The sequence below is a fragment of the Bubalus bubalis genome, chromosome 4 (assembly GCF_019923935.1).
Source record: "Bubalus bubalis isolate 160015118507 breed Murrah chromosome 4, NDDB_SH_1, whole genome shotgun sequence".
Classification (NCBI taxonomy): Eukaryota; Metazoa; Chordata; class Mammalia; order Artiodactyla; family Bovidae; genus Bubalus; species Bubalus bubalis.
The window spans coordinates 113,542,200-113,569,411 of NC_059160.1; the positions used below are offsets into that span (position 1 = coordinate 113,542,200).

The window sequence follows — 27,212 nt, forward strand, 5'->3', positions numbered from 1 at the left end:
GAGGGGGCTAAGAGTAGCTCCTGTTTAAGAATGATGATGTAAAATTGTTACCATATTCTGCTGGTCATTATAGCATCTTGCTGGGCAGCCAGTGACTACTGGCTGTGGGAGAGGTGGAGGGGAGCCTCTGAAAGCCCCTATCCCATTGCAAAGCATCCATCCAGGTTATAATACGTGGTTGTCTGCTTCTGGGGTTAGCTCATGATCTCAGGGAGCCCACTTTAATAGTGGACATGGGGGACTTGCCTGGTGGTCTAGTGGTTGAGAGTCTGCCTTGCATTGCAGAGTACGAGGGTTCAATCCCTAGTCGGGGAAGTAAGATCCTACTAAGATCTTACATGTCGGGGAGCAACTAAACCTGCAAACCACAGCCTGGAGAGACCGCAACTAAGATCCAATGCAGCCAAATTAATAAAAAAAATTTTTTTTAAGTAGCAGAAGTGAGCAGTGTTCCCTCAGTCCTGCTTTGGCTCATTTCTCTAGGAAAGCAGAGCTGGAGGTCAGTAGACTGTGGTGACTGCATGGCCCCACTCTGTTCCTTTCGTTACAGGACGGTAGCTTTTGCCAGTCAGAACATGATGCCTCTGCCGAGCAGCCTGGACCCTGCAGCTCCTCTCCCCAGCCCATCCGTTGACTCAGAATACCATGTTAGCCCCTTGTGCCACCAAGTCCTCTCTGCGGCCCAAACAGACTTGAAGGCCTTGCCTGCCCAGAACGGTCTGGACGGCCAAGGAGGCGTTTCCCTGGCCTCCATGGCGCCAGATGTGGAGCGCCAGCCGCAGGCCTTGGCGGCTGCCCAGCCCCTGCTGTACGTGCCGCCCACCCCTCTGTTCATGCTGTGCGGGGGCCTGCAGGAGGGACTGTCTCCGGGGTCGGGCTCAGGATCAGGGAGCATCGGTGGAGGCTCCGAGGTCACCGCAGCAGAGCAGCCCCCCATGCCCTCAGGTCAGAAGCGCCTGAGCAAGGAGAGGAGGATACAGGAGGAGGAGGAGGAGCCAGCCGCCAAGAGACAGAGAAGGGACCACGAGGACGGTCCCCTCTCCCTTGTCATGCCCAAGGTGAGTGGGCAGCACGCGTGCCGACTGACAGCCTGTTGACCCGGTTTCTTCCTAACTGAGATGCGCAGATAGACACAAGCTACTGAGTCTGCAATAGGAGGTGGTGCCTGTATCAGTTTTATAATTAAGCCCAGGCCTGCCTCTTCCAAGTAACCTGGCCATAAAGTTCAGTTCAGTTGCTCAGTCGTGTCTGACTCTTTGTGACCCCATGGACTGCAGCACCCCAGGCTTCCCTGACCATCACCAACTCCCAGAGCTTGTTCATATCCATTAAGTTGGTGATGCCATCCAACCGTCTCATCCTCTGTTGTCCCCTTCTCCCGCCTTCGATCTTTCCCAGCATCAGGGTCTTTTCAAATGAGTCAGTTCTTCGCATCAGGTGGCCAAGGTATTGGAGTTTCAGCTTCAGCATCAGTCTTTCCAATGAATATTCAGGGCTGATCTCCTTTAGGATGGACTGGTTTGATCTCCCGGCAGTCCAAGGGACTCTCACGAGTCTTCTCCAACACCACAGTTCAAAAGCATCAATTCTTCAGCTCTCAGCTTTCTTTATAGCCCAACTCTCACATCCATACATGACTACTGGAAAAACCTCTGTCAGCAAAGTAATGTCTCTGCTTTTTAATATGCTATCTAGGTAGAGAGAAGGCAATGGCACCCCACTCCAGTACTCTTGCCTGGAAAATCCATGGACGGAGGAGTCTGGTAGGCTGTAGTCCATGGGGTCACTAAGAGTTGGACACGACTGAGCGACTTCCCTTTCACTTTCCACTTTCATGCATTGGAGAAGGAGATGGCAACCCACTCCAGTGTTCTTGCCTGGAGAATCTCAGGGACGGAGGAGCCTGGTGGGCTGCCGTCTATGGGGTTGCACAGGGTCGGACACGACTGACGTGACTTAGCAGCATCTAGGTTGGTCATAGCTTTTCATCCAAAGAGCAAGCATCTTTTAATTTCATGACTGCAGTCATCACCTGCATGATTTTGGAGCCCCCAGAAATAGTCTCCCGCATTGCAGTTAGATTCTTTACCAACTGAGCCACAAGGGAAATCCAAGAATACTGGAGTGGGTAGCCTATCCTTTCTCCAGCGGATCTTCCCGACCCAGAAATCAAACCAGGGTCTCCTGCATTGTGGGCAGATTCTTTACCAACTGAGCTATCAGGGAAGCCCTGGCCATAAAGTAGTCCTGTAATAAAAGTAATTTTCAGAAAAATCACACTTAGCATAAAATGCTAAAAAGTATAAAGAAAAACAAAAAAGAGGCATTCACTGTTAACACGTTTGTATATCCTTTCCCAGTCTGTTTTGCCGTATTTTTTTTTAACACGTCAGTGAAATAATCATCTACTCCAGGGTGCCCCTGAGGTCCAGGTCAGGAATGGGGTGCCACTGGCTCTGTGTCTGCATCAGTGCGCATGCCACTGCTCAGAGAGCCCATCTTTCTAGAATAAAAGAACAAAACTCTGAGCTGCCTGCACCCCCCTGCTTAGCGGCCTTTTGACCAGTAAAACTCTCCGAGAGCAGAAGCACTGTCATTGCGGCCATTTGTAGGAGGTCAGCGAAGCACACTTCATGGACATCAGTCCCTTAATTAAGACCCTTCCTCCTCTATGCGTTCCTCTTGCCAGAATGAATTTTTCTAGTTTTGTATATAGCCTGTGGCTGCAGAACAGCAGGGAAAGACTGACTGGTATGTCTATATATGTGTTTCTCAGATAAACAGGACAGCTTTGGGTCAGCCCTGCAATTCTTATCCAGCCCCTAAAAGCCTACAGCATCAACACCCTTTGTGTATTCCAACTCAGTAATTTATTTCACCTTCTAAACACCATGCTCACTTACTCATTATTAAAATCTCCATCATTTCTATGCTTAAGAAATCTTAAGCCTACAGAAGCCCATGTCATGACATTGACCTTCAGACCATTCCTCTAATTACGACAGAAATGACAGACATACACAAATCAGGGGGGTACACAGTGGTGCCTGACCTTTTCACTTTATGGGTTAGCTATTTGGAGAAAACTGTTATGATTCACTGCTGGGAATTTGATTTGCTTTTCTTTTCCTGGTTGGGTTGTGCTTAGAAACCTTCAGACTATGCAGACATCGCCTCTCCCAAGGCCTCAGAAAATAGGGGATCTGCACCCCATGAAGACACTCACATGAACGGGCAACTTTCTGCTGCAAAAGCAGTTTCAGGAAAGGCTACCACAAACGGCTTCGTCTCTTCCGAGTGGGGAAACCCTTCTAGTAATACAGAGATAGAAAAGCCTTCGGAGGAAAACGAAAGCACCAAAGAGCCGTCTCCGCTGCAGTATCTTTATGTGCAGTCTCCAGCAGGTAAGAGGTGTCACGCCTTCCAGTCCTTTGGGTGCTTGGATTATACATTGCATGTTTGCATTTTTGTTTACATCATGTGACCACACTGATGTCTTGAGGAGCTGTCTCTGACTCATTTCACTCCAGCCCCTGGCTTTCTCCATCAATGAAATGAAGATGGAGCCTGCTTGCACTTTCACCAACCTCTCAGATAATGAGAAAGTAATTAGGGCAGGTAATTTATTTTTAATGCATTTAACTTTCCTTGGTAAAAAAAAAACACAAATATTGAAATGACATTTCTGTTTTTATAATCCAGCTGAGTCTGGCATTGGTTCAGTTTCGTAATATGAACCTCTCGGCCACCACGTGTGGCTCACATGCCAGCCACTTAAATATCCTGAAGTGCTGACGTGTCCTTGTGGTTGAGGCTGGGACTGGAGTGAGGGGGCTGGGCATTAAAACCACTTCTGATCTGCGTGAACTTGAGTATCTAGCCCTCCTGAATTGGTAAAACAGCAATAATAAGAGCACCTGCTTCTTGGGGGTGCTATGAAAACAAGATTAAATTTAATAAGCTAATACATCTGGAGCACTTAGAATAATAGTGCCTGACACTTAGAAGACTCAGTAAATACTCTCTTTTGAAATAAAGCTGAAATATAACAGTTACCTAATTTTTTAAATATGCACTGTGTACATGAAGCTGCTCTTGATACAAAGAGACTTAAAGTTATTTTCTTCAGTTTCTTGTTCCTGTCACAGTTTAGGTGGGTATCCATTATTATTCGTTGATCTAGAACACATTCTTTATTCCTTTAGCCAATATTTTGTGAGAACTTCACCTAAGCATGATAGTGTTACTGATACCTTAATAAACAAAAAACAGACCTAGCTTCTTCAGAATGAAAATGTCAGTCCAGCAGCTTTTTCTGGGCCATAGGTCCTTGGACACTATGCAGAAGCCTGTGGACTCCTCCTTAGGTTGTTTACAAATGCAGAAAATTAAATATATAGGATTACAAAGGAGGCAAATTACATCAAAATCCAGCTAGGAGAATCATTTTAAATTATAGTAATAAGATCTGCCAAGCCTCTCATAACTGTGGGGAGCTTTAGACTCAAGAATCCACCATCAAGGTAAGATTATATGAATACACCTGTGCTTTTTACCAGTGACAGTGTCAAGGTACTGTTCATTTGGCTGATTTGTTGCCTGTGATCTTAATTGAGGGAAATATAAATTTCAGTTAGAAGTTGATCAAAAGAAAGATATTATTTTTCCCATCCAAGTTCACTTTTCTCCTCAGTTTGGGTTCAGTGGAGCTCACGCTAATAACCTCTCCTGGGAGACGTGAGCATCCACCAAATTTTCACACGAGTAGAGGTGGAAACGGGGAGGTGGCCTTTGTGGCAAGGAAGTGAGGGGTGCGGGAAGAGCACAGAGGGGGTGGCCTGGTCTGGAGGTGGATAATTAATTTACTGTGGGCTCCCATTTTAAAAGGCCCTGAACGTGGGTGCTTGGATGGCATCTTCGCTTTGCACTGACTTCCACCTTGCTCTGCTTGTGTTGCAGGATTAAATGGTCTCAGTGTGCTTCTACCTGGCAGTCAGAGCCCTCATGCTGTGGGACTGCCTGTGGGCCCGCTGCCCTCACTCAGCGTTCCGTACATGGTCTTGCCCTCGCCAACTCTCGGTGGTTTTCCTGTTCTCTACTCCCCCCCAATGCCTGGGCCAGTGTCCTCTGCTCCCAGCCCTCTCCCAAACGTGGGACCTGTGAATTTTGGCTTGCCTGGCCTCGGATCAACAGCTCATCTTCTCATCGGCGCTGCCGCCGTGGTTAATCCAAAGTCGTCCACACTCCCCTCCACAGACCCTCAGCTTCAGGGTCCATGCTCACTTCACCTGAGTCCGGTGATGTCAAGGTCCCATGGCAGTGTCCAGCCTGGATCCCCTGCTTATGGAGGTCTCCCAGCCTCCACGGTAAAACTACAACAGGTGAGTCCTAAGGGTTCCTGTTAGCCTGGCACATGGACAGCGCATCAAGCCATGATGGGGTTTGCCTGCATCGCATCAGGCTTCCCAGGTGGCGCTAGTGGGTAAGAAGCCACCTGCCAGTGCAGGAGATGTGAGAGGCACAGGTTCAGTCCCTGGGTGGGGAAGATCCTCTGGAGGAAGAAGTGGCAACCTGCCCCAGTATTCTTGCCTGGGAAATTCCATGGACGGAGGAGCCTGCCAGGCTACAGTCCATGTGGTCACAAAGAGTCAGACACGACTGAAGCCACTTAGCACAAACACAATCAGACTTTAGTCAAACCACTTTCCGATGGAGATCCAACACCAGATTCTAGCTAGCGTCCACTCTAGACCCGGAGGCATCTGCTCATTTCATTAAATAGTGAGACTGAAGAGATCGTGTGCTTTGAAAGCAAAAATAGTTTTATAATCAGAAGGGACTTCATCGTTAAGGGGGATTTTTGATGCATGCTGACTATTCAGGTGATTTTTCCAAGCTGATTTTTCATTTCATTAGGTCAATAAAGGAGACCATCCTGAATTTTAGTTGTGCAGCTATAGAAATCGTCAAGGGAAATGAACGTCTTAATACTAGCTCAAAGATTGTTAGCATCTATCATTTCTTAAAATGCATTGTTTAGGAGGCAGTGGATATATTAATACATATGGGAAAGACTAGAGATCTCTTCAAGAAAATCAGAGATACCAAGGGAACATTTCATGCAAAGATGGGCTCGATAAAGGACAGAAATGGTATGGACCTAACAGAAACAGAAGATATTAAGAAGAGATGGCAAGAATACACAGAAGAACTGTACAAAAAAGATCTTCATGACCCAGATAATCACGATGGTGTGATTACTGACCTAGAGCCAGACATCTGGAATGTGAAGTCAAGTGGGCCTTAGAAAGCATCACTATGAACAAAGCTAGTGGAGGTGATGGAATTCCAGTTCAGCTATTCCAAATCCTGAAAGATGATGCTGTGAAAGTGCTGCACTCAATATGCCAGCACATTTGGAAAACTCAGCAGTGGCCACAGGACTGGAAAAGATCAGTTTTAATTCCAATCCCAAAGAAAGGCAATGCCAAAGAATGCTCAAACTACCGCACAATTGCACTCATCTCACACGCTAGTAAAGTAATGCTCAAAATTCTCCAAGCCAGGCTTCAGCAATATGTGAACCGTGAACTTCCTGGTGTTCAAGCTGGTTTTAGAAAAGGCAGAGGAACCAGAGATCAAATTGCCAACATCTGCTGGATCATGGAAAAAGCAAGAGAGTTCCAGAAAAACATCTATTTCTGCTTTATTGACTATGCCAAAGCCTTTGACTGTGTGGATCACAATAAACTGTGGAAAATTTTGAAAGACATGGGAATACCAGACCACCTGATCTGCCTCTTGAGAAATTTGTATGCAGGTCAGGAAGTAACAGTTAGAACAGGACATGGAACAACAGACTGGTTCCAAATTGGAAAAGGAGTTCGTCAAGGCTGTATATTGTCACCCTGTTTATTTAACTTACATGCAGAGTACATCATGAGAAACGCTGGACTGGAAGAAACACAAGCTGAAATCAAGATTGCCGGGAGAAATATCAATCACCTCAGATATGCAGATGACACCACCCTTATGGCAGAAAGTGAAGAGGAACTAAAAAGCCTCTTGATGAAGGTGAAAGAGGAGAGTGAAAAAGTTGGCTTAAAGCTCAACATTCAGAAAACGAAGATCATGGCATCCGGTCCCATCACTTCATGGGAAATAGATGGGGAAACAGTGGAAACAGTGTCAGACTTTATTTTTCTGGGCTCCAAAATCACTACAGATGGTGACTGCAGCCATGAAATTAAAAGACACTTACTCCTTGAAAGGAAAGTTATGACCAACCTAGATAGCATATTCAAAAGCAGAGACATTACTTGGCTAACAAAGGTTCATCTAGTCAAGGCTATGGTTTTTCCTGTGGTCATGTATGGATGTGAGAGTTGGACTGTGAAGAAGGCTGAGCGCTGAAGAATTGATGCTTTTGAACTGTGGTGTTGGAGAAGACTCTTGAGAGTCCCTTGGACTGCAAGGAGATCCAAGCAGTCCATTCTGAAGGAGATCAGCCCTGGGATTTCTTTGGAAGGAATGATGCTAAAGCTGAAACTCCAGTACTTTGGCCACCTCATGCGAAGAGTTGACTCATTGGAAAAGACTCTGATGCTGGGAGGGATTGGGGGCAGGAGGAGAAGGGGACGACAGAGGATGAGATGGCTGGATGGCATCACTGACTCGATGGACGTGAGTCTCAGTGAACTCTGGGAGTTGGTGATGGACAGGGAGGCCTGGCGTGCTGCGATTCATGGGGTCACAAAGAGTCAGACACGACTGAGCAACTGATCTGATCTGATCTGATTGTTACCATGATGTGTGTGTGGGAGTGTGTGTGTGTGTATATATATATATACACACACACACACATACACACACATACTCACAAAATATATACAGATGTACATATGTAAATGTCTGTAATCAGTATAAATTAATCAGTACTTTATTCACTCCCCCAACTCTATCCGTAGTTCAGTCAATAAGCATTTGTTGAATTACTGTTATGCATTAGGCATTGTTCAGAATAATTACCTTCTCTCCCAGAGAAAGGGTTATGCTATGGCTACAACTATTTTTAGACAATTATCCGAATCTCAAAAGTTTGCCAGACATTGAAGTAAACATGTTTTTAAACAAGGTGATTATAACATACCATATGCATTTTGATGATCGGTTATGTGTTAGGCACTGACCTAGGCAGTAAAGATACTGGTAAACAAGATAATGGTTCCTGCCCTTTTCAGGCATGTTAAAGGGGTAAATGTTTAACATGAGAAGATAAATATTAGCAAGTAAACAAAAAGAGCAAAGACATATACACGTACTACTCACCAGGGATGGTCTGCTGCTGCTGCTGCTAAGTCACTTCAGTCGTGTCTGACTCTGTGCGACCCCATAGACGGCAGCCCACCAGGCTCCCCCATCCCTGGGATTCTCCAGGCAAGAACACTGGAGTGGGTTGCCATTTCCTTCTCCAATGCACGAAAGTGGAAAGTGAAAGGGAAGTCGCTCAGTCATGCCCGACTCTTAGCGACCCCATGGACTGCAGCCCACCAGGCTCCTCCATCCATGGGATTTTCCAGGCAAGAGTACTGGAGTGGGGTGCCATTGCCTTCTCTGAGGGATGGTCTAAAGCACTTTAATAATATTCTCTCACTTAAGTCTCACAGTCCTGTTAATTCAGTACTTTGGTCATCCCTGTCTTTGGTTGGATGAGAAGACTGAGGGACAGACCAGCTAAGTAATTTGCCCAAGGTCACACAGCTAGTTATGGCAGAGCCCAGACCCTGGCTCCAGCTGCTTGTGACCGCTTCGCTAGGCCACCTTCATGCACACAAAGTAAATCCACTAATTTCCAGCCGTGATGAGTGTTGTGAAGGAGACACATTGGGTGAATGACAGAAAAGCCAAGGGGATGGAGCACCTGCACGGGGATCACAGCCACACGGGTCAGGACAGGGCTTCCGGTTCAGAGACTTGAGGCAATGTAAGGTCACTTCTCTTTTTATGTACTTTTCTTTTTCCTATTTCAGTCTCAAGTTCCAGTGACCCCCAAGAGCATCCGGTGCACACACCAAGAGACGTTTTTCAAGACGCCTGGCAGCCTCGGGGACCCTGTCCTCGGGAGAAAAGAAAGGAATCAGTCACGAAGCTCCAGCTCAGCACAGAGGAGACTGGAAATCCCCAGCGGGGGCACCGACTAGCCTGATGCTTTGCCCAGCAGAGGTGAGGATCCAGGCGCCCGAATTTCCCTTTGTCGTGTCCTAATGCTGAACCGAAACCAGCATGCAAACCATCTGGTCTTCAGCATGCATGCTTCCTCTCCCCTGCATCCCCTGGTTCTAATGTTAACTATCCATCCTCATGAAGCATCTGTATTCCTGCAAGTAATTGTTCCTAATTGTGCATTTCATACCAGTTAGTGTCCAACTCTACGTGGTATCACGGTGGAAGCATCAGCTGACTTCTGTCATTTTCATTTAGGAATCACCTTATTGCTGGAAGGAAATCTCAATAGCCTCCTGGAACCTTGTGGTTTTCCTAAAGGGGAGGGGCGCGTCTAGCACTTAAGTGGGGTGAATGTTCTTGACGTGTATTCACTCACCCCGAGTAGATCTGTGGTGAGAGAAACTTCCTTTCTGCAGTTTAAAAAAGCTACTGCTTCCTTCGGCTTCATCAGGAAGCCAGCTTCAGTTGTGAATCCTATGGTATTATTTATTTTGTTCGTGAAGTGGGATTTAGTGCAACAAAGTTTACAATGACAGCAAAACACATATTTTTCAGGGTATGACGACTTGAATGTTTGTACTTTTTTCCTAGAATTTGCCCTGCACTTACTTTACAACCTAGTAATAATGTGGATAAATATATATACATGACGGAATGTCAAGACCAAAATAACTGTGAATGACACACCTCGCTATGATGAACTGTGCTAACCCAACCTGGGCGTGAGGATTAAGATGAACTCTAGCAGCCAGATAGCTGCTGCTCGATAACTGTGTGAACAGTGAGGTTTTACTGATCATTTGTTAAAAAACAAAAACACCTACCATGTTCAGTTCCCTTCACTACATGCCCTTGTGGTTTTTTATTTAAATGTTAACTGTAGAGTATCAGGTATGGGATGTCTTCTAGCTATTGCTTTTTATTGAATACATCAGGATGGTAGAAAGCAATTCTACAGAAAATTGAGACCTAGCTGGGATGTTTTAGTAGAATTCTGAAGAATGACAATGTAAAGGTTGATATAGGACAATGGGTGATACTTTTTTTTTTTTTTTTACTTTTTTTTCTTCATGATGGGACGAGTAAGAGGGAGAACAGACACATTATGTTTAGAATCCCAAAGTATTCAAACCAGAGTGATTTTTTTCATAGAAGTTCTGCAAAATGAGAACAGAGAGTGCAGGGGATCGTTGTTCTAGCATAAATGCAATTCTAGAGACTTAATCATCATCTCTTTGTTCAACTGTGTTCCTTGAGGGTTTCATTAAGTAGCTGAACTAGATCTCTGCGTGCCTAGATGTGTTGATATTTACCTCAAGGTCTTTTCAGAACAGATGGCTTCCTCCTCCCCCGACAACCCTGCCTCCCTCTCCCCCTTCATTTTCCCCTCCTTTCCTTCCTTCCCTCCTTCTTTTTCCCTTTCTCCTTCTTTAAACTTTTAAAATTTGGAATCTTGGTGTAGAATTTTATTTTTATTTTTGGACCCAAAATGTTATATGAAAGAATAAAAATATTAATTTAAGAGACTCTGGGAGTCTGATAAAGTAGCTTTATCCTTATCACCCCCACGAGATCATTGAAAACTTGAGGTAGGTAGCCAGATTAAATAACTTTGCTATTAATTAAAATTTTTATCAACACTAAACTTTTAAAGTTTACAAGATGGTTTCCCTCCCCCCCACCTTTTCACAGTCTTCTCTAGAGTTAAACAGATAAAAAGTCTGGTTCTCATCTTCTTCTAGTCTAATTGTATGGTAATGATTACCCTAAAGAAATATGATAGATTTCCTATCGAAACAAAAATATGCCTCTTTCAAGTAGATTGTAAGATACACGGCATATAAATCCACACAGGATACATACATTTTAAATATATCATGCTTCAGACCGTCCACAAAATATTTTCACTAGAGAGAGCTACATTTAGATGAAAACACAGACTGATTTTCCCCACTGTTCTTGGATACCTGCCACTTTAACTTCTTAATCCTTTTTTAATTCTGTTCGTAGTAAGACCATATAAACCTCAGAAGATTTACGGTTCTTGAGGAGTGTTAACAGACAAACCCATAAATGAGATTATGATTCTGTGACCATACTTAGCGATAGAAAAACCAAGAGCAGGTTCCTTTTGTATTCAGTACCCACTTCTTCATGCAGCTCCATGATGTGTAGAAATAATAATGCAGTGATCATTCTCTCAGAATATGAATCTGTTTGTTACAGAGCAGCTGACGGGAGTGGAGCAGCTGAGCTAGACTTGGATATTAGGGGTGGTGAAGAAGCCATGGTGGCAATCTTGAGTCTATCATTGTATAATTTTGTAAAAGAAAAAAAAAAAAAAATGACTGTCCGTGATCCTGCTAAGGAAATGCAGCTTTGAGTCAGCACTGAGGGAGGTGTGTGTGTGCCCTACACTGTCCAGGGTTTGTGAAACCCTTTCATTCTGGTACGAGAGTTGGGGGTATAACTTTTATACTTGAATCTACCTACCAAGTTTACATTTCTCAATTCCTTTTTGTAAGGTGCTATTTCTGTATTTAAATACCTTTTTTCCCAGTGTGAAGCTGCTTTCTGCTTTATTTGATTGCACTGCTAGTTTTGTGTAGCTATTTTATTGCTGCTTACTGCTTTTTTTTTTGTATTACGTTAGCTCTGCTCTTTCTTCTAATAGCTATATTATCTACATAATTTTTTATTTTCGTTTTTTCTTTTAGCAAAGTATTAAGCTTTATAAAATATGAATAAAATTAATTCATTTTAACAAGAGGTGTTGGTTGTATTTGTTGGTGAGCTTTCTGTAGATACTGATTTCATGGTAAAACCATTCACTATTACAAAATAGCCAACCAGACCTTCATAAACCCAAGTCAGCTCTCTTTCCTGAGCCCTTCTGGTGGTTCCCAAATGCCAAAACTTAGAGTAGCAGAATCATGTGGAAGCTTGGGCAGGTTGAGGAACTCTGCTGTTGAGGTTTTCATTTCTACCAGAGGTAGAATCACTGCGGGTTTGAAGTTTCCAGATGATGTGAGGCTTAACCAATATAAGAATCACCAGTGAGATCACCTCCCTGGCTTCTCATGATCTCTCTTAGGTTAAATGGTTCTTAGTCTAGCAAATGCTAACCCATTGTTCAAAGCCAGATTCCATGGTTACCCCTCACTTTTAAATGAACCTCCAAGAGACTTACTCTGACTTTCCTTAGCCTGTATTATCTCCAGAGCCAACTGGAGATTCCATTGCTGTCGGTCTCCTCTGCTAGATTGTCAGGCACTGAGAAAAACAGCTTAGAAACTCCAAACTCAGACCCAGCCCTTAGGGCTCTGAAAGTGAAGTCGCTTCAGTCGTGTCCGACTCTGTGTGACCCCATAGACGGCAGCCCACCAGGCCCCCCCGTCCCTGGGATTCTCCAGGCAAGAACACTGGAGTGGGTTGCCATTTCCTTCTCCAATGCATGAAAGTGAAAAGTGAAAGTGAAGTCGCTCAGTCATGCCCGACTCTTCGCGACCCCATGGACTGCAGCCTACCAGGCTCCTCCATCCATGGGATTTTCCAGGCAGAAGTACTGGAGTGGGGTGCCATTGCCTTCTCCATAGGGCTCTGAAGAAGCCCCTAAACGGTGAACAGAGGGACCACAGGACCTGCCACAACAGGGCTTGTCCCTTCCAAGCCTTCAGGTAGATTCAGCTTGTGCCTGAGACCTCTTCCTTCCAACAAATCACTTGTGCCAGTCCTTAGCCTTCGTCTTACAGAGGTATCTAAAATAACCTGGACAGATCTGCTTATGCACACAGTCAGGATTAGGATTTTGCGTGAGTGCTCAGTCACTTCAGTCATGTCCAATACTTTGGGAACCCATGGACCATAGCCCGCCAGGCTCCTCAGTCCTTATAACTCTTCAGGCAAGAATAAAGTGGGTTGCCATTTCCTATTCCAGGGGATCTTCCCAACCCATGGATCCAGCCCGTGTCTCCTGTACTGGCAGGCAGATTCTTTACCACTGAGCCACCTGGGAAGCCCGTTAGGATTTTACTAGCATCTATTTAGTGGCATGTTATGTTATAACAGTATTGCAGGTATCCACCAATATCTTGCATGTGCCCATCCTTGCTGTCTAACAGTGTAAAGGGTATATTGAACAAGCAGAACTCGTGGGATGATCGTGGAAGCAACTTGATTTTGTCTGCCAGTGTCCCCTTAGGCCTGGTCAATGGGGGTAAGACACACACACTTGTATGAAGGTAAAGTCAGGTGCTGAGGCCTCCCTGTTACTGTAAATAGTAGAAGTTCTATAATTTTAAGTTAAGACATTCTCGGTTCATGATGCAGAATAAGCATTTAAAATTTCCACTGCCTGGGCTCTCTGTAGCCTGGTCACCAATGACAATCCTTTGTCTCTTCTCTGCTGGGTGTCTCTCCTTTTCCAGTGAGCTGGCCTAGATTTCTATGCCCAGGAAGATCAAAGCAGGGGTGGTGCGAGAGGTGATCAGTATCAGTTCAGTCGCTCAGTCATGTCCAACTCTGCGGCCCCATGAACTGCAGCACGCCAGGCCTCCCTGTCCATCACCAACTCCCAGAGTCCACCCAAACCCATGTCCATCAAGTCGGTAATGCCATCCAACCATCTCATCCTCTGCTGTCCCCTTCTCCTCCTGCCCTCAATCTTTCCCAGCATCAGGGTCTTTTCCAATGAATCAGCTCTTTGCATCAGGTGGCCAAAGTATTGGAGTTCCAGCTTCGACATCAGTCCCACCAGTGAACACCCAGGTGAAGGTGGCAGGTAAGCAGAGGTGATCGGGCCTCTCATATGGTGGGCCTGGTACGTGTTGGAGCTGTTTTACGTGGACAACTGCTCAGAAGCCTCTGCTTAGGAACACTTGCCGGAAGAAACTATCTTCCTCCAGCTGCTATTCTCTTTCAGTCACTGGTTTTCCAACATCTACTCCACAGAGCCTACTGGGCAGGATTTAGAACAGTCTATCTGCCAGGCTGCCACTAGCCCACATCCAGTGCCTGATTCTTGGCGTGAAGGCCCAACCCAACTCACGTGGCCTCTCCCTCCCCACTGTAGCGTCAAGCCCACACAGATCCCCCAGGCCAGAATCATGAACCAGCACCCTTCTCAGCTGCAGGCAAGAGCTGAAGTGAGCAGCACCCTGCCCTTGCCCTTAGTGGCTCCCAGGAGGCAGAGGCCAGGAACCACAGCATAACTCTCCACAAAATCCATTTCTATTTCCACTCAGCGCTTTCAAGGTATTCTTTCAAGATCTGGTGGGTCCAAGGTCTCATAATGTGTAACTGGTTTGCAAAACCTCCTTTATCGGATTTACAGAATGCAACTCTAACTTGCTGCTGCAGCCAAGCTCACCATTTAACATCCTGTTAAAACAGTTATAATCTTCCATTGTCCAAGATTTGCATTATCCTAGCTGAATGTTAGGGAACTTAATATCTCATCTTTAAGAAATTAATTTTTGATCACTGCTAATGTTTTAGTATTACGATCAGTTTGATGAGTTTGATGTTCTTTCTGTCCTGAAAATGCTACTCAAATAAAGAAATCATACCTGAAGCTACAATAGTTTTCTTTTAATTCTCTCATATCTAAATCCTTTTTTGTAAATAACACAATGGTAGCATTCAGTTTGATTGGCTCTTTTATATAAGCAGTCAGTCATTCCCCAACTGTGCCCTGAAGAACTCGACTGCTGATAGATATTAGGAGTCAAAAGTGGGTAACTTTGGTAAAACATTAAATATCTAATTTTTTAACTACAGGATTTATTAGAGACCAAAATTTGCAAGAGGAAATATATATGCAAATTGTTTAAACCTGGTTTGATAGCAGGATCATTTTTTTTCCTTAGAGCATTTTACAAGTATTAGGTTCAGCGGAAGTTACTTTGAGAAACAATGAATTAATCTACCAAATAACCCTCTAAAACTTAGTCTTCACTGAATAGAAAAAGGACATTAGTTTCTAAAATCAGAGACTATAGGTGCTTTATATCTGTATTCACAATGCCTGCCACAAAATGTGCACCTAATAAAAATGGGGGAAGAATACTGGGTGATGAGTTAGCACAAAAACAGTTGACCCTTGAATAATATGGGCGTTAAGCACGCTGACCCTCCATGCAGCTGAAAACCTACATATAACTTAGAGTCTGCCCCTCACAGACTCCATGTTTGAGGTTCTTTCATATCCTTGTTCTGCATCCACCAATTCAGCCGACCCCATACCATGTAGTAATGCTGCCTGAAAGAGTACCATTGCAGTAATACTACTGAAAAAAATACGTGATAAGTTCAAACCATGTCATTTAACAGTCAACGATACATAATTTTTGAGAAACCTTAGTTGCATGGTTCTATATACACAATCGTTATTTTATAAATCACTGTGGTCTACAGCTTGGGTATTTTCAGTTGAGAAGAATGGCATCTATGATGCCAAAAGCAAGACTGTCACCGTGTAGTCAGTCTTCTGGTATCTACCATGCCATCAGTGCTTAGAAAACTGACCACTGACAATCTTGCTTTTAACTATTAGTGGCATTCTATGCAACATTTTTTTGACTCAGCATCCCTTTCTAGTCCCCTTACAGCCTGGTCCCAACTTGACTCCCAAGCTATGCTAGCTATTGTTCATTGACCTTCAGCATTCAAAGAACTCCTGAGTTGTTTATCACAGGGTCTGGGAACTACATTTTCCAGATCCCCAAGCTATCAGGTTCTAGATGTGATTCTGTCAATTAAATACGCTCATGCAGGATTGGACTTCCCTGGTAGCTCAGCTGGTAAAGAATCCGCCTGCAATGCAGAAGACCTACATTCAGTCCCTGAGTTGGAAAGATCCCTTGGAGAAGGGCATGGCAACCCACTCCAGTATTCTTGCCTGGACAATCCCATGGACAGAGGAGCCTGGCGGGCTACGGTCCATGGGGTTACAAGGAGTCAGACACGACAGTGACTAAGCACAAGCAGGATTAGGTACAGAGAAGAGAAGCTGAGGTTGTTCCTCCTCTTACACTAGAGCAGCTCACGAACAGACTGCAGCAGACTGTTTTGTACCACCCATCATTCATTCTACTGTTAAGTCAAAGACTATGTGCCAGCAATAACGTTGGCACTGGTTTCCTGCTGTCCCAGCCGTCATGAGGAAACAGCATCCCCCAACCCCTGGTGGCGGCTATGGTGGCATGATCTAGGCACTTCACAACAACCCCAGTCCTCATTTCCTTTTCTTCTAGCAATTTTGTAAGCACTCAATTCCCTCTTTCAAAACCTTCCTACTAGAAATACCTAGAGTATTTTCTAATTTCCACATAAAACACAGCAGTCTTATCTCTGCCCCTCCTCCCATCGCCCTCCACCCATCTTTTGTCAATCACGCCACTCTGAGGGCTCATACTCTTCCTTTCCTTCTCTGCATCTAGGCCGTTGCGCCAGACACCATCTCTTCTTAAAATAGCCTCCTCCCAACCTCTTTTCTCTATCGGGCTGTCTCCCATGCATCTTGCAACCTGAGTTTTTCCCATCTAGTGCCTAGCACTATGCCCAATGAATATATGAATAAATCCTTATGTATCCTTCAGTCAACCAAACTGAAGGATACATAACAGGATGCCCTAACTTTTCAAGGTTATTATATCTTAATATGCAAGGTTAACAAGAAAATAGTGAGTGCAATAAACAGCAGCTTCTCACCAGAATCAACATTTGATAGCTCTACCTATCCCACAAAAATCATGCTCATCATTTATTCACTCCATAAGCACTTATTGTAGCTATCGCAAACAGCAATAGTCTTTGGAGGGAGGAGGTGGCATTTTTCTTTTTCCTCCCTCCCCTTATCTCTCTTTAATAATGGTAAAGAATTATAGAAATGTCAAGTTCACAAGTACCCTGAAAGTTTTCACATTCACTCTATTTTACAGAGAGGAAATAGAAGGGGCCTAAGGGACTCAGCCTGAGTTACACGCTACTTAACCACAAAGCTGAATACAAGGCTCCCAGTAACCCACTAACCCAGTCCAGCACCCTTGTTCTTTCCATGCCACTTAACAAGTGAAGGCAAAATCTTTTCACAAAATGTTAAAGGAGTCCATACAAACCTATACAGTTTTCAGGATGCATGAACTTTACAGACCCACCAAACTTGGGTGAGAAGAAAGTTATGACTTTATTCCCCAAGCAGCCCTCTCTTTATACAACAAGCTGAAACTGTGCAAAGCAATCTTAGCATCTGACCTGTGTTTTGAAGAAATGTATCTGACATAGCCAGGTAGAGAAACAGAGGTGGAAAGAGGGCATTTGAGGCAGCAAAATGGCTGACAATTGTTCTGTGACCTTTAAAAATTTTTATCAAAATATTTAAAACTTTCTTACTGTTGACTATAAATATTTAAGGAAGTGAAAAAGTAAAACCAATACTGATTTAGTATGTTATTTAAAACTTTAGAAACATTAAGAATGAAAGTGTTTTATTTCTTTACAATAAAAACTTATCAAGAATAGTTTGAACAGTGCTTAACTTCTTATCCCATAAATTACAGTGAATACTCGTCATTTTTCTATGTCTTGATGGATTATTATACTCGTTTCTAAGTTTGGATCAGCTTCCAAATTTCATCCTCTGCACTTTCAACTTCAAGACATATCTCTGTGAGGTCATTTAATAAGATGTTTTGGCAGGCATCACTCTCTCTGGAGGCATCTTTATCTTTTTCATCACAATCACTTTCCTCACTTACAGTGATAAATTCACCTTCATTACACTCTTTTAACTGCGTATCTATAGTCTCTCAAATGGTGGCAGGGCCAGGATCCCACAATCAATTATTTCTTCCTAACTGTACTTATGTTCAGCTCAAATTTCATCTCCACCATTTCTGCATTCCTTTTAATTTGCTTCACTTTCATCTTTGTTGGCCAATTCTTTCTTTCCAGTACTGACTTGATTAAAATGTCATGTGCGTACATCATTGGGAAACACAGACGAAACATGACTACATGCTTTTCTGTCTGCATGAGCAGACTTTGTGCATGAACGCTTGAAAGAAGTGGTGTGATTAGTCATTGGTCATGGTAGGATCTGTTATTTATGTAGTGATTTGTAGACCGAAATTGATAACAGTGAAATTGATACTTTAATGCAATTACTCACACCTAATATATCACATCAGAGTAATTGGTATTTGAACCATGTTATCAGGGGACTGGAGTTATATAACTAAACCATGATAACTGCCATGTCTGCATACCAGAACTGTTTGTATTTATATTCTGTGATTTAAATTAATTTCTGTTTTATGGCTTAAAGACTGAAACAAATGACATGATGCCATAAAACTCCTAGAAGGTATCACAGGCAAAACATTCTCTGGCATAAATTATACCAGTATTTTTCTTAGGACAGTCACCCATGGCAATAAAAATAAGAACAAAAATAAACAAATGGGGCTGAATCAAACTTACAAACTTTTGCGCAGCAAGGGAAATCATAAACAAAAGGACAACCTACAGAATGGGAGAAAATATTTGCAAACGATGCAAATGACAAAGGCTTAATTTCCAAAATATACAAACAGCTCGTACAACTCAACCAGAAAACCAAACAACCCAACCAAAAAATGCGCAGAAGATCTAAATAGACATTTCTCCGAAGAAGACATACAGATGGCCAACAGCACATGAAAATACACTCAACATCACTAATTATCAGAGAAATGCAAATCTACAATGAAATACCAAAAATACGCCTCAAAACTACAATGAATACCACCTCACACCAGTCAAAATGGTCATTATAAAATTCTACAAATAACAAGTGCTGGAGAGGATGTGAAGAAAAGGGACTGTCCTACATCAGTGGGAGGAAGGTAAGTCGATACAGCCACTGTGGAAACCAGTATGGAAGTTCCTCAAAACACTAAAAGTAGAATTACCATATGATCCAGCAATCATTCCTAGGCATACATCTGGGCAAAACTGTAATTCAAAAAAATACATGAACTCCTATGTGCACAGCAGCACTATTCACAATATCCAAGACATGGAAATGATCTAAATGTCCATCAACAGATGAATAGATAAAGAAGATGTGGTGCATATATACAATGGAATACTACTCAGCTGTTAAAAAAAAGGGAAATAATGCCATCTGCAGCAACATGGATGCATCTAGAGACTATCACACTAAGGAAGAGAAAGACAAACACCATATGTGATCACTTACATGTGGAATCTAAACTATCAAATGAAACTATCTACAAAACTTACTCACAGAACAGACTTGGGGTTGTTAAGGGGGAAGTCCTAGAGGGATGGCCTGGGAGTTTGGGGTTAGCAGATGCAAACTGTTATACATAAGATGGATAAACAACAAAGTCCTACTGTACAGGGAGCTATATTCAATTTCTTGTGATAAACCATAATGGAAAATAATATAAAAAAGAACACATGTATATACATATATATGTGTGTATATATATAAACTGAATCACTTTCTACTGTACAGCAGAGATTAACATGACATTGTAAATCAACTATACTCTAACAAAAAATTAATTTCTATTTTAATCTTTCATTCTACCTATGGCAGAAATTAATCTTGGTCAATTCAGAATAATATCGGTCAATTCAGAACACTCTTCCCGACCCCAGCATACATTTCCTGCCACACTCTAGAAGCAGTATTTGTAGTGACATGTATTTAAAAACATAATTCGAACAGGCTTAAACAATAAAGGCCTGGTTTGCTTATATCACTAAAAGCATAGAGGTAGGACCATGATCCAAGCTCATTTTCCCTTGGGTTCCTTAGGTTCTGCCTTATTCCCTACTCAATATGTTAGTTTAATCCACGGGTGTCAGCAATTACATTTCCACTCAAGACAAATTCAAAGAAAGAGAAAAAACAACTTGTTGGAAATTCTTCCAAAGGAATAAGAAAGGGCTTTCTCAGAGTTTCTTCGTAAAAATCTCTCCTCGGTTCATACAGGTTCCAGTTGCATTACAAGTCCATTTCTAGACCAATTACTGGTGAGGGATATAGGATTACCTTTATTCTGTTTAGACCTATCTTTGGAACTGAAACCTGTGGGCTCTATAGGGGAGGAGTTGACACTTGAACAAATTGGGTTCTACTGGAATGGAAAAAGCAGGAAATAGATGCTGGCTGGCAACAGCAATTTCACTACAGCCCCACCTCCTCTCCCTGCAGTCACATGGCACCAGGGCGTCAGGAAGGACATACGGGTTCTCAGTCCTTATTTGTTCAAACTGACATCAGCTCAGGTGTAGATTTTCCCTTCCAGTCTTTGGTCCCTATTGCCCTTTCGACATCCACTGTGCCTTCCTTGGGTCTAGGTCCAACCCAATGGCCTTCCCTGCTGAGTCTTTCTCATCTAACCTCATCTCTAAGTCATCTCAGTCCCATGTTCACCACATCACTCACAGCCGCTAGGAAAGCCGCTAGTCTCCTAGGATGATGATCTTTCATCTGCCTCGAGCACCATTTAGGGGCTCAGGAGAGTCTTGTGAAGCTGTCTCTCATTCGCTCTGCCAAGATAGTTTCAGCTAAGGCTGGGTCACAGGGTCATTTTTTGTTGAGTCTGAACCTCTGGAGCCACCATTTATAACGCTTCAACTTAGTGTGCTAAAGTAATTAGCTTTTCAATCATTTAGAAGGCATAAATCTTAGAGAAACTCTTGTCTTAAACGTAAAGATACATATAAAAGTGTTTTCATCATTCCACTATTTGTAACAGTAAAAAGCTATAAATGAACCAAAGCTCCAACAACATGGATAAAGAGTGATCTATTTGTATCCCATGCTACTATTGAATACTTTAAATAACCAGATCCATATGCATCAACATAGATACATCTAAAACATAAGGTTGAGTGGAAAAACTTGTATAAAAATATATAAAATATATATAAAAACATATTTTAAAGCACTTTATAATAAATATGGGAAAGAATAGACACAAAGAAATGTTATTATACATTAGCATCATAATAGGGTTTTCTCAAAAGGTAGGGGTTTATAAAGGAAATGAGATAGGATTAGTGGAGTAGCTTGAGCGGCATCTATAATGTTTTATTTCTTTTTTAACAAAGGGATCTGAGGTCAATATGGCAAATGTTAACAGCTGGTAATTCTAGGATATAAGTAGTCATGTCTTTCTTATATTAATCTCTACTTTTCTGTATGCTGGAAATATTTTATAATTTTAAAATTAAAATAGGTACTTTAATTTAATAATATTAGAAAACAATTACCATCTGTTGACTATAAATCAATGGTTCCTTGAACTGGGGTTTTTATGGGTGTGAGGGTTGTACTATGGGTCAGAATATCCGCTATTTCTTCCTAGAGGAAGTTTGTACTTCCTCACCATGTGGAACTCAGTAGAAGCCATGAACTTACTTTTTCTGAAGACATGTAGACAGAAGTGATGCGTGTCCCCAGAAGCCAGAGTTTTAAGAGAAGGCACGTGGTTTTCTATGCTTGTTCTTCCCTCTGCCAAAAATCCAGCTGTCCCAGAGAGGCACTGCTGTGTCACGGTCTTAAGCAAGGAGCAGAAGCATATCCAACCTGCAATGAACATAGAACATGAGCAGAAATGAAGCTTGTTCTCATCACTAAGATTTGGACTTATTACCTCAGCCTAATTCAGGCTATCCTAACGGGCACAATTTAAAAGCACCTTAAGTGAGGCACCAACATAGCATGGGCTTTCAAAATCACTAACATCTCCTAGCATCATCTTTTTTTTTTTTTTTTTCCCCAATTCAGAAGACATTACAAAAAAAAAAAGAAGAGTTATTTAAATTTAACATTTGGAAAATTTAACTATGGTCCCCTCAGCCCCTACTGCCATGGTCCTGTTTAGTATTAGAGGGGAAGCTTCATCATAGTCTGGCTTTTGGAATAAACCAGTGATTACAACCTGATATGCACAAAGACTTTGCAAGGGACAGGTTAATACTCAAATAATTTAAAGAGAATATACTCCCCTTTTACCTTCGAATTCCATTTGTATTTACAGCCTAAGCGGATAATCTTGGCAATTTATAAAACTGATAAACTTGGTGGCCTGGGTCACCCCTGGTCAGCTGTGGCGCTGGTGTAACTGTGGTCTTCGGTCATGTTGTGTTGCGCTGTATTGTCAGAGTACTCTGTGTCTGTCTCCCCTTTCTCTCATTAAAAGAAGAGCACAAAATTGTAATTGGCCTCCAATTAAAATAAATTAGTTAATTTAAAAAAAGAAAAAGAAGAGCTTGGGGCACTCCCTGGGTCTAGTGCTTAGGACTCGGTGCATTCACCGCTGTGGCCCAGGTTCAAGCACTGGTTGGGGAACTAGGAGCCCTTGAGCTGCAACAGATTGCCCCAAAAAAAGACCTTAATGCCTACATAACTGAAGATTACAGAGGTACACTGTTTGGGATACAAATATCTATGGGACCTCCATCACAGGGACAATTTTAAATACTGACATCTGCGCTGAGAAAATAAATGATTCTAATGACTGGATTTCTAACCCTTTTGCAGGTCAGGTAGCTTTCAATTGTTTTGCTCTTAATAGTTCTAAAGCAAAACTAAGACAGGTGCCCACTGATCATTAAAAATATGTATCTTGAAAGAGTACTAGGTTATATCTAGCAAGTGACTTAGAAACCATTTAAATAATTGAGTTACAGTGCATAATAAAAGTTCTTCCAGTCCTATTACTTCCTGTGAATGAAAGTTTGTTGAGGCTTAAAGCTAGAAAAAATGATAAATATAGAGAATATGAACAAGCAACTCCTACAGCTCAACTCCAGAAAAATAAATGACCCAATCAAAAAATGGGCCAAAGAACTAAATAGACATTTCTCCAAAGAAGACATACAGATGGCTAACAATCACATGAAAAGATGCTCAACATCACTCATGATCAGAGAAATGCAAATCGAAACCACTATGAGGTACCATTTCACACCAGTCAGAATGGCTGCGTTCCAAAAGTCTACAAGTAATAAATGCTGGAGAGGGTGTGAGAAAAGGGAAGCCTCTTACACTGTTGGTGGGAATGCAAACTAGTACAGCCACTATGGAGAACAGTGTGGAGATTCCTTAGAAAACTGGAAATAGAACTGCCTTATGATCCAGCAATCCCACTGCTGGGCATACACACTGAGGAAACCAGAAGGGAAAGAGACACGTGTACCCCAATGTTCATCGCAGCACTGTTTATAATAGCCAGGACATGGAAGCAACCTAGATGTCCATCAGCAGATGAATGGATAAGAAAGCTGTGGTACATATACACAATGGAGTATTACTCAGCCATTAAAAAGAATACATTTGAATCAGTTCTAATGAGGTGGATGAAACTGGAGCCTATTATACAGAGTGAAGTAAGCCAGAAAGAAAAACACCAATACAGTAATTTAGAAAGATGGTAACAATAACCCTGTGTACGAGACAGCAAAAGAGACACTGATGTACAGAACAGTCTTATGGACTCTGTGGGAGAGGGAGAGGGTGGAAAGATTTGGGAGAATGGCATTGAAACATGTAAAATATCATGTATGAAACGAGTTGCAAGTCCAGGTTCGATGCACGATACTGAATGCTTGGGGCCGATGCACTGGGAGGACCCAGAGGGATGGAATGGGGAGGGAGGAGGGAGGAGGGTTCAGGATGGGGAACACATGTATACCTGTGGCGGATTCATTTTGATATTTGGCAAAACTAATACAATTATGTAAAGTTTAAAAATAAAATAAAATTTAAAAATAATAATAATAAAATTTAAAAAAAAGAGAATATGAATATATGGATACTGACCTCTCTTTCTAGCAATGAATATTTATCATAGATAATTGAATTAATTTTTAATCCGTATATATCTTTGATGTATATTTCCAAATAAAACACTGCTTTTTAATTTTTAATAATTATTAATCAACACTTCAATTTTTAATCAATTGTAAAGGTAGAAAATGCAGATAACTAAAGCCGCTAGTCACATAAATATTTTGTTATATATAATGTTATATATATTCCTCTGTAACAAAAATAAGTATGTAAATTAGAATTTAAATATAACATTGTATATGTATACAAAAGATATATATGACAGAGGATGAGATGGCTGGATGGCATCACTGACTCGATGGACTTGAGTCTAAGTGAACTCCTGGAGTTGGTGGTGGACAGGGAGGCCTGGCGTGCTTCTATTCATGGGGTAGCAAAGAGTCGGACACGGCTGAGCGACTGATCTGATCTGATCTGATCTATGTATCTCCTCCCCCAGCCGGTTAGGCTCCCAGCACTGTCCACACAGCGGCAGCAGTGTCTGAGCAGAAGGCTGGATTTCCGAATCTAGAGGACTTCTAAATCATTCCCATATTTCATTTGCAAGTAACATATTAAATAAACAGTTTACATATTGCATTAGAACAGTAAAATGTCCACTGTGACTTCCCACTGCTGAATCGTAAAATACTTCATTAATTTTCACTCATGAAGCAAATAAGCTATGGTTATAAATACCAGAGCTATGTAAATCTCTTTTCACCCACCTAATGACCTGGGCATTAAATTCGTTTTTAACACTCCTCTCTGTTTTTCTCTTCTTCACTGTTTACACAGTCTCCGGCCACTCCCCAGCTTCAGTTACTAAGCAACTAAAAGAGCTTCCTTGTGTTTGAACACTCACCAATAACTGCCCTCATTTTCTCTAATGAGAACATGGCTGCCGCCCAAATTACCTCCTTTTCCTGAAAAACAGAGCAGGAGGCTTATGACTTATGCTAATAGTAAAGCAAATCACATCTCAATCAATAAATGGAGGAAAAAGAAACCCAGAATGTTTGAACAACTCTGAACATAATACCCAACACCGTGCCAGTACGGGTTTACTTTGCCTTACTTTAAAAAATCAGGATATCACTACCTGTCACAGGCTACCTAGCACAGGCTGGGTACTGTGCTAAGTGCTTCCAATTTATTATTGCTTTTAATTTTCAAAATATTACTTCTTTTCATACTCAGCCCTATTTTTTTAAGGTTTTTACAACACTAGACAGAGTAACAGTATAAGATACAGTCGAGTGCAATTTTCTTCATTTCTTGTTTTTGAGAAAGGACTATTGCCAAAAGGGAAGAGGGAATAGGAGACTTTGACAGGTAATATCCACCAATCATTCTTAGGCAAATCGACTTTTTTTTTTTTTTAACTTTAATTTTGCAGCTTGGAAAACAGACCCATAGAAGTTAAATGCTTTGCCTAAGTCATAGAGCCATCAAATGACAGATTTAGATTATGACTTGAACACCATTACGGTACATACTGCCTCTTGCTAATATTAGCTTCAGAATGTGGCAGGAATTACTATCTTAGCTTATTAATTCATAAAAAGGTGGAGTTTTTTCCAACATCTAAAAAAGTATGGTGAGAATTTCTATAGTAAAACTCTAGTAGGCTCTCCTCTATACATGAGCAAATGTTCTCAGTCCCTGGGTAAGCAGAACACTGACCCAAGTTTAATCTTTGCTTTCTCACTTGTATAATCTGAGAAAGTAAGAAAGTCACCTCCTCACTTTGAGCCTCAGTTTTTCCTCTATTAAAAAAAAAAAAAAAAAAAAAAGAGCATCTATTGTATAGAGATGATTTGAAAATTAATGTTGTATGTTCATCAGGATGTGTTCAACTGTTGCAACCCAAGGACTCCCAAATGTATCACAGTTCAAACAGTACACGGTATTTCTAGGCAGGCATGCCTCTTTGGCCTCAAACCTCTCCTTCAAGGCAGCAGGTTGCTAGCCCTGGTGCTACCTTCAATAAGTGACTTTCCACAATATCTGGGACATCAGCGCCATCGAGGTAAGCTAGATGTGGAAGAAAGCATCAGAGAAGCAAGTTTAGGAGGCTTTTTAAAGTCACCAGAGAGGGAACACCTCATCTCGACTCACGTTCCATCCGCTGGCACTCGGGCACCTAGACGCAACCATCCAGAGGCTGGGGGCGAACCTGACTGAGGGCCCGGGAGGACAGGGGGCCTCGAGTGTGGGGACGTCTTGGCCTCTGCCAAGGGATCATGTTTCTGTGACCGTTTCTCACCACACAGAGTAAGAGTTAGTCAGTGCGGCTTTCTCGTCTCCTTCTCTTCTTTCCTGCTTTTTGTCTTTCTCTTTCTATTATCCATTCATCTACATAGAAAATATTTCTCGTATAAGACATAACCATTGTTTACAGTGTGATAATTCTTCGATTCACATTCAAACACTTTTATAGGAAACAACTTTTTGTCAAGCAGGCATTTAAGACTTCTCAATAAATATTAGCTATTTTCATTATGATTATGATTTCCTCTTTTCTAAGTTTTCATTGGTTATGAAATGCTTGATCTACTAAGCTGCAAAATAAAAAAATATTCAAAATAATCCTGAATTCTCCATGTTTCACTTTGTAAATATTCTAGAATAGCATACATTCTCAGAGTTGGAAGGGCCTCTGAAGGTCAATTTGACAAATATCCTCAGTTCAGAGGTAAGAAAAAGTGTAAACTGAGGTGATATGCCCCAAATCCCACAGTTAGTCCCTGCTGGGACCAGAGCTTTGGATATCTAGTCAAGTTCTTATCAGTTGTAAGAACAAGAAATGGCTGTAATTATTGAAGAGGTGCATGCAAAGCACTTTCAGAACCCACAGAAGCTTAACAGAAATGTAGGAACAATTCTGATATCCTCAGAAGGCTGAGGTTAAAATGCCAGTTTTATATAAAATCCACATGATTTTAGGCTGAAGTCATTTATCAAATTAGCTAAATAATTTCAAGGCAAGAAAAAATTAGGAGAATTGACTTTTGATAGGGGCCACCATGAGAATTGGGGAAGGTCCGGACTGGGGAGTGAGGAGGGGTTTTGAAAGACAAACTTAAGTGGAGCAGAAGATAGTTGCATGGGGCAAGGATGGGTAGGAGGC

At 42.1% G+C, this 27,212-nt stretch overlaps 1 protein-coding gene and 1 long non-coding RNA gene across 6 annotated transcripts in view; one reads left to right on the forward strand and one right to left on the reverse strand.

Annotated features, from left to right (window-relative positions):
• The window catches only part of E2F7 (E2F transcription factor 7), a 41,489-nt gene extending 29,511 nt beyond the window's left edge, over positions 1 to 11,978 (forward strand). Inside the window, exons 10-14 of one of the 3 annotated variants that reach the window (XM_006073213.4) lie at positions 551 to 1,058; positions 3,149 to 3,404; positions 4,960 to 5,381; positions 9,030 to 9,222; positions 9,817 to 11,977. In XM_006073213.4, the coding sequence (XP_006073275.1) occupies positions 551 to 1,058; positions 3,149 to 3,404; positions 4,960 to 5,381; positions 9,030 to 9,200 (1,357 nt within the window). In that variant the 3' untranslated portion in view covers positions 9,201 to 9,222; positions 9,817 to 11,977. Of the gene's footprint in view, positions 1 to 550; positions 1,059 to 3,148; positions 3,405 to 4,959; positions 5,382 to 9,029 lie in introns of all 3 variants that reach the window. The other 2 variants (XM_006073214.4, XM_025284419.3) reach the window with 2 other exon arrangements.
• Positions 1 to 27,212, reverse strand: part of LOC123465702 — a 129,017-nt gene that overhangs the window by 1,030 nt on the left and 100,775 nt on the right. Inside the window, exons 2-3 of one of the 3 annotated variants that reach the window (XR_006640976.1) lie at positions 21,665 to 21,832; positions 8,921 to 9,116 (exon numbers count right to left, since the gene is read on the reverse strand). This is a non-coding gene — a long non-coding RNA (uncharacterized LOC123465702). The remainder of the gene's footprint in view (positions 1 to 8,920; positions 9,117 to 21,664; positions 21,833 to 27,212) is intronic. The other 2 variants (XR_006640975.1, XR_006640974.1) reach the window with 2 other exon arrangements.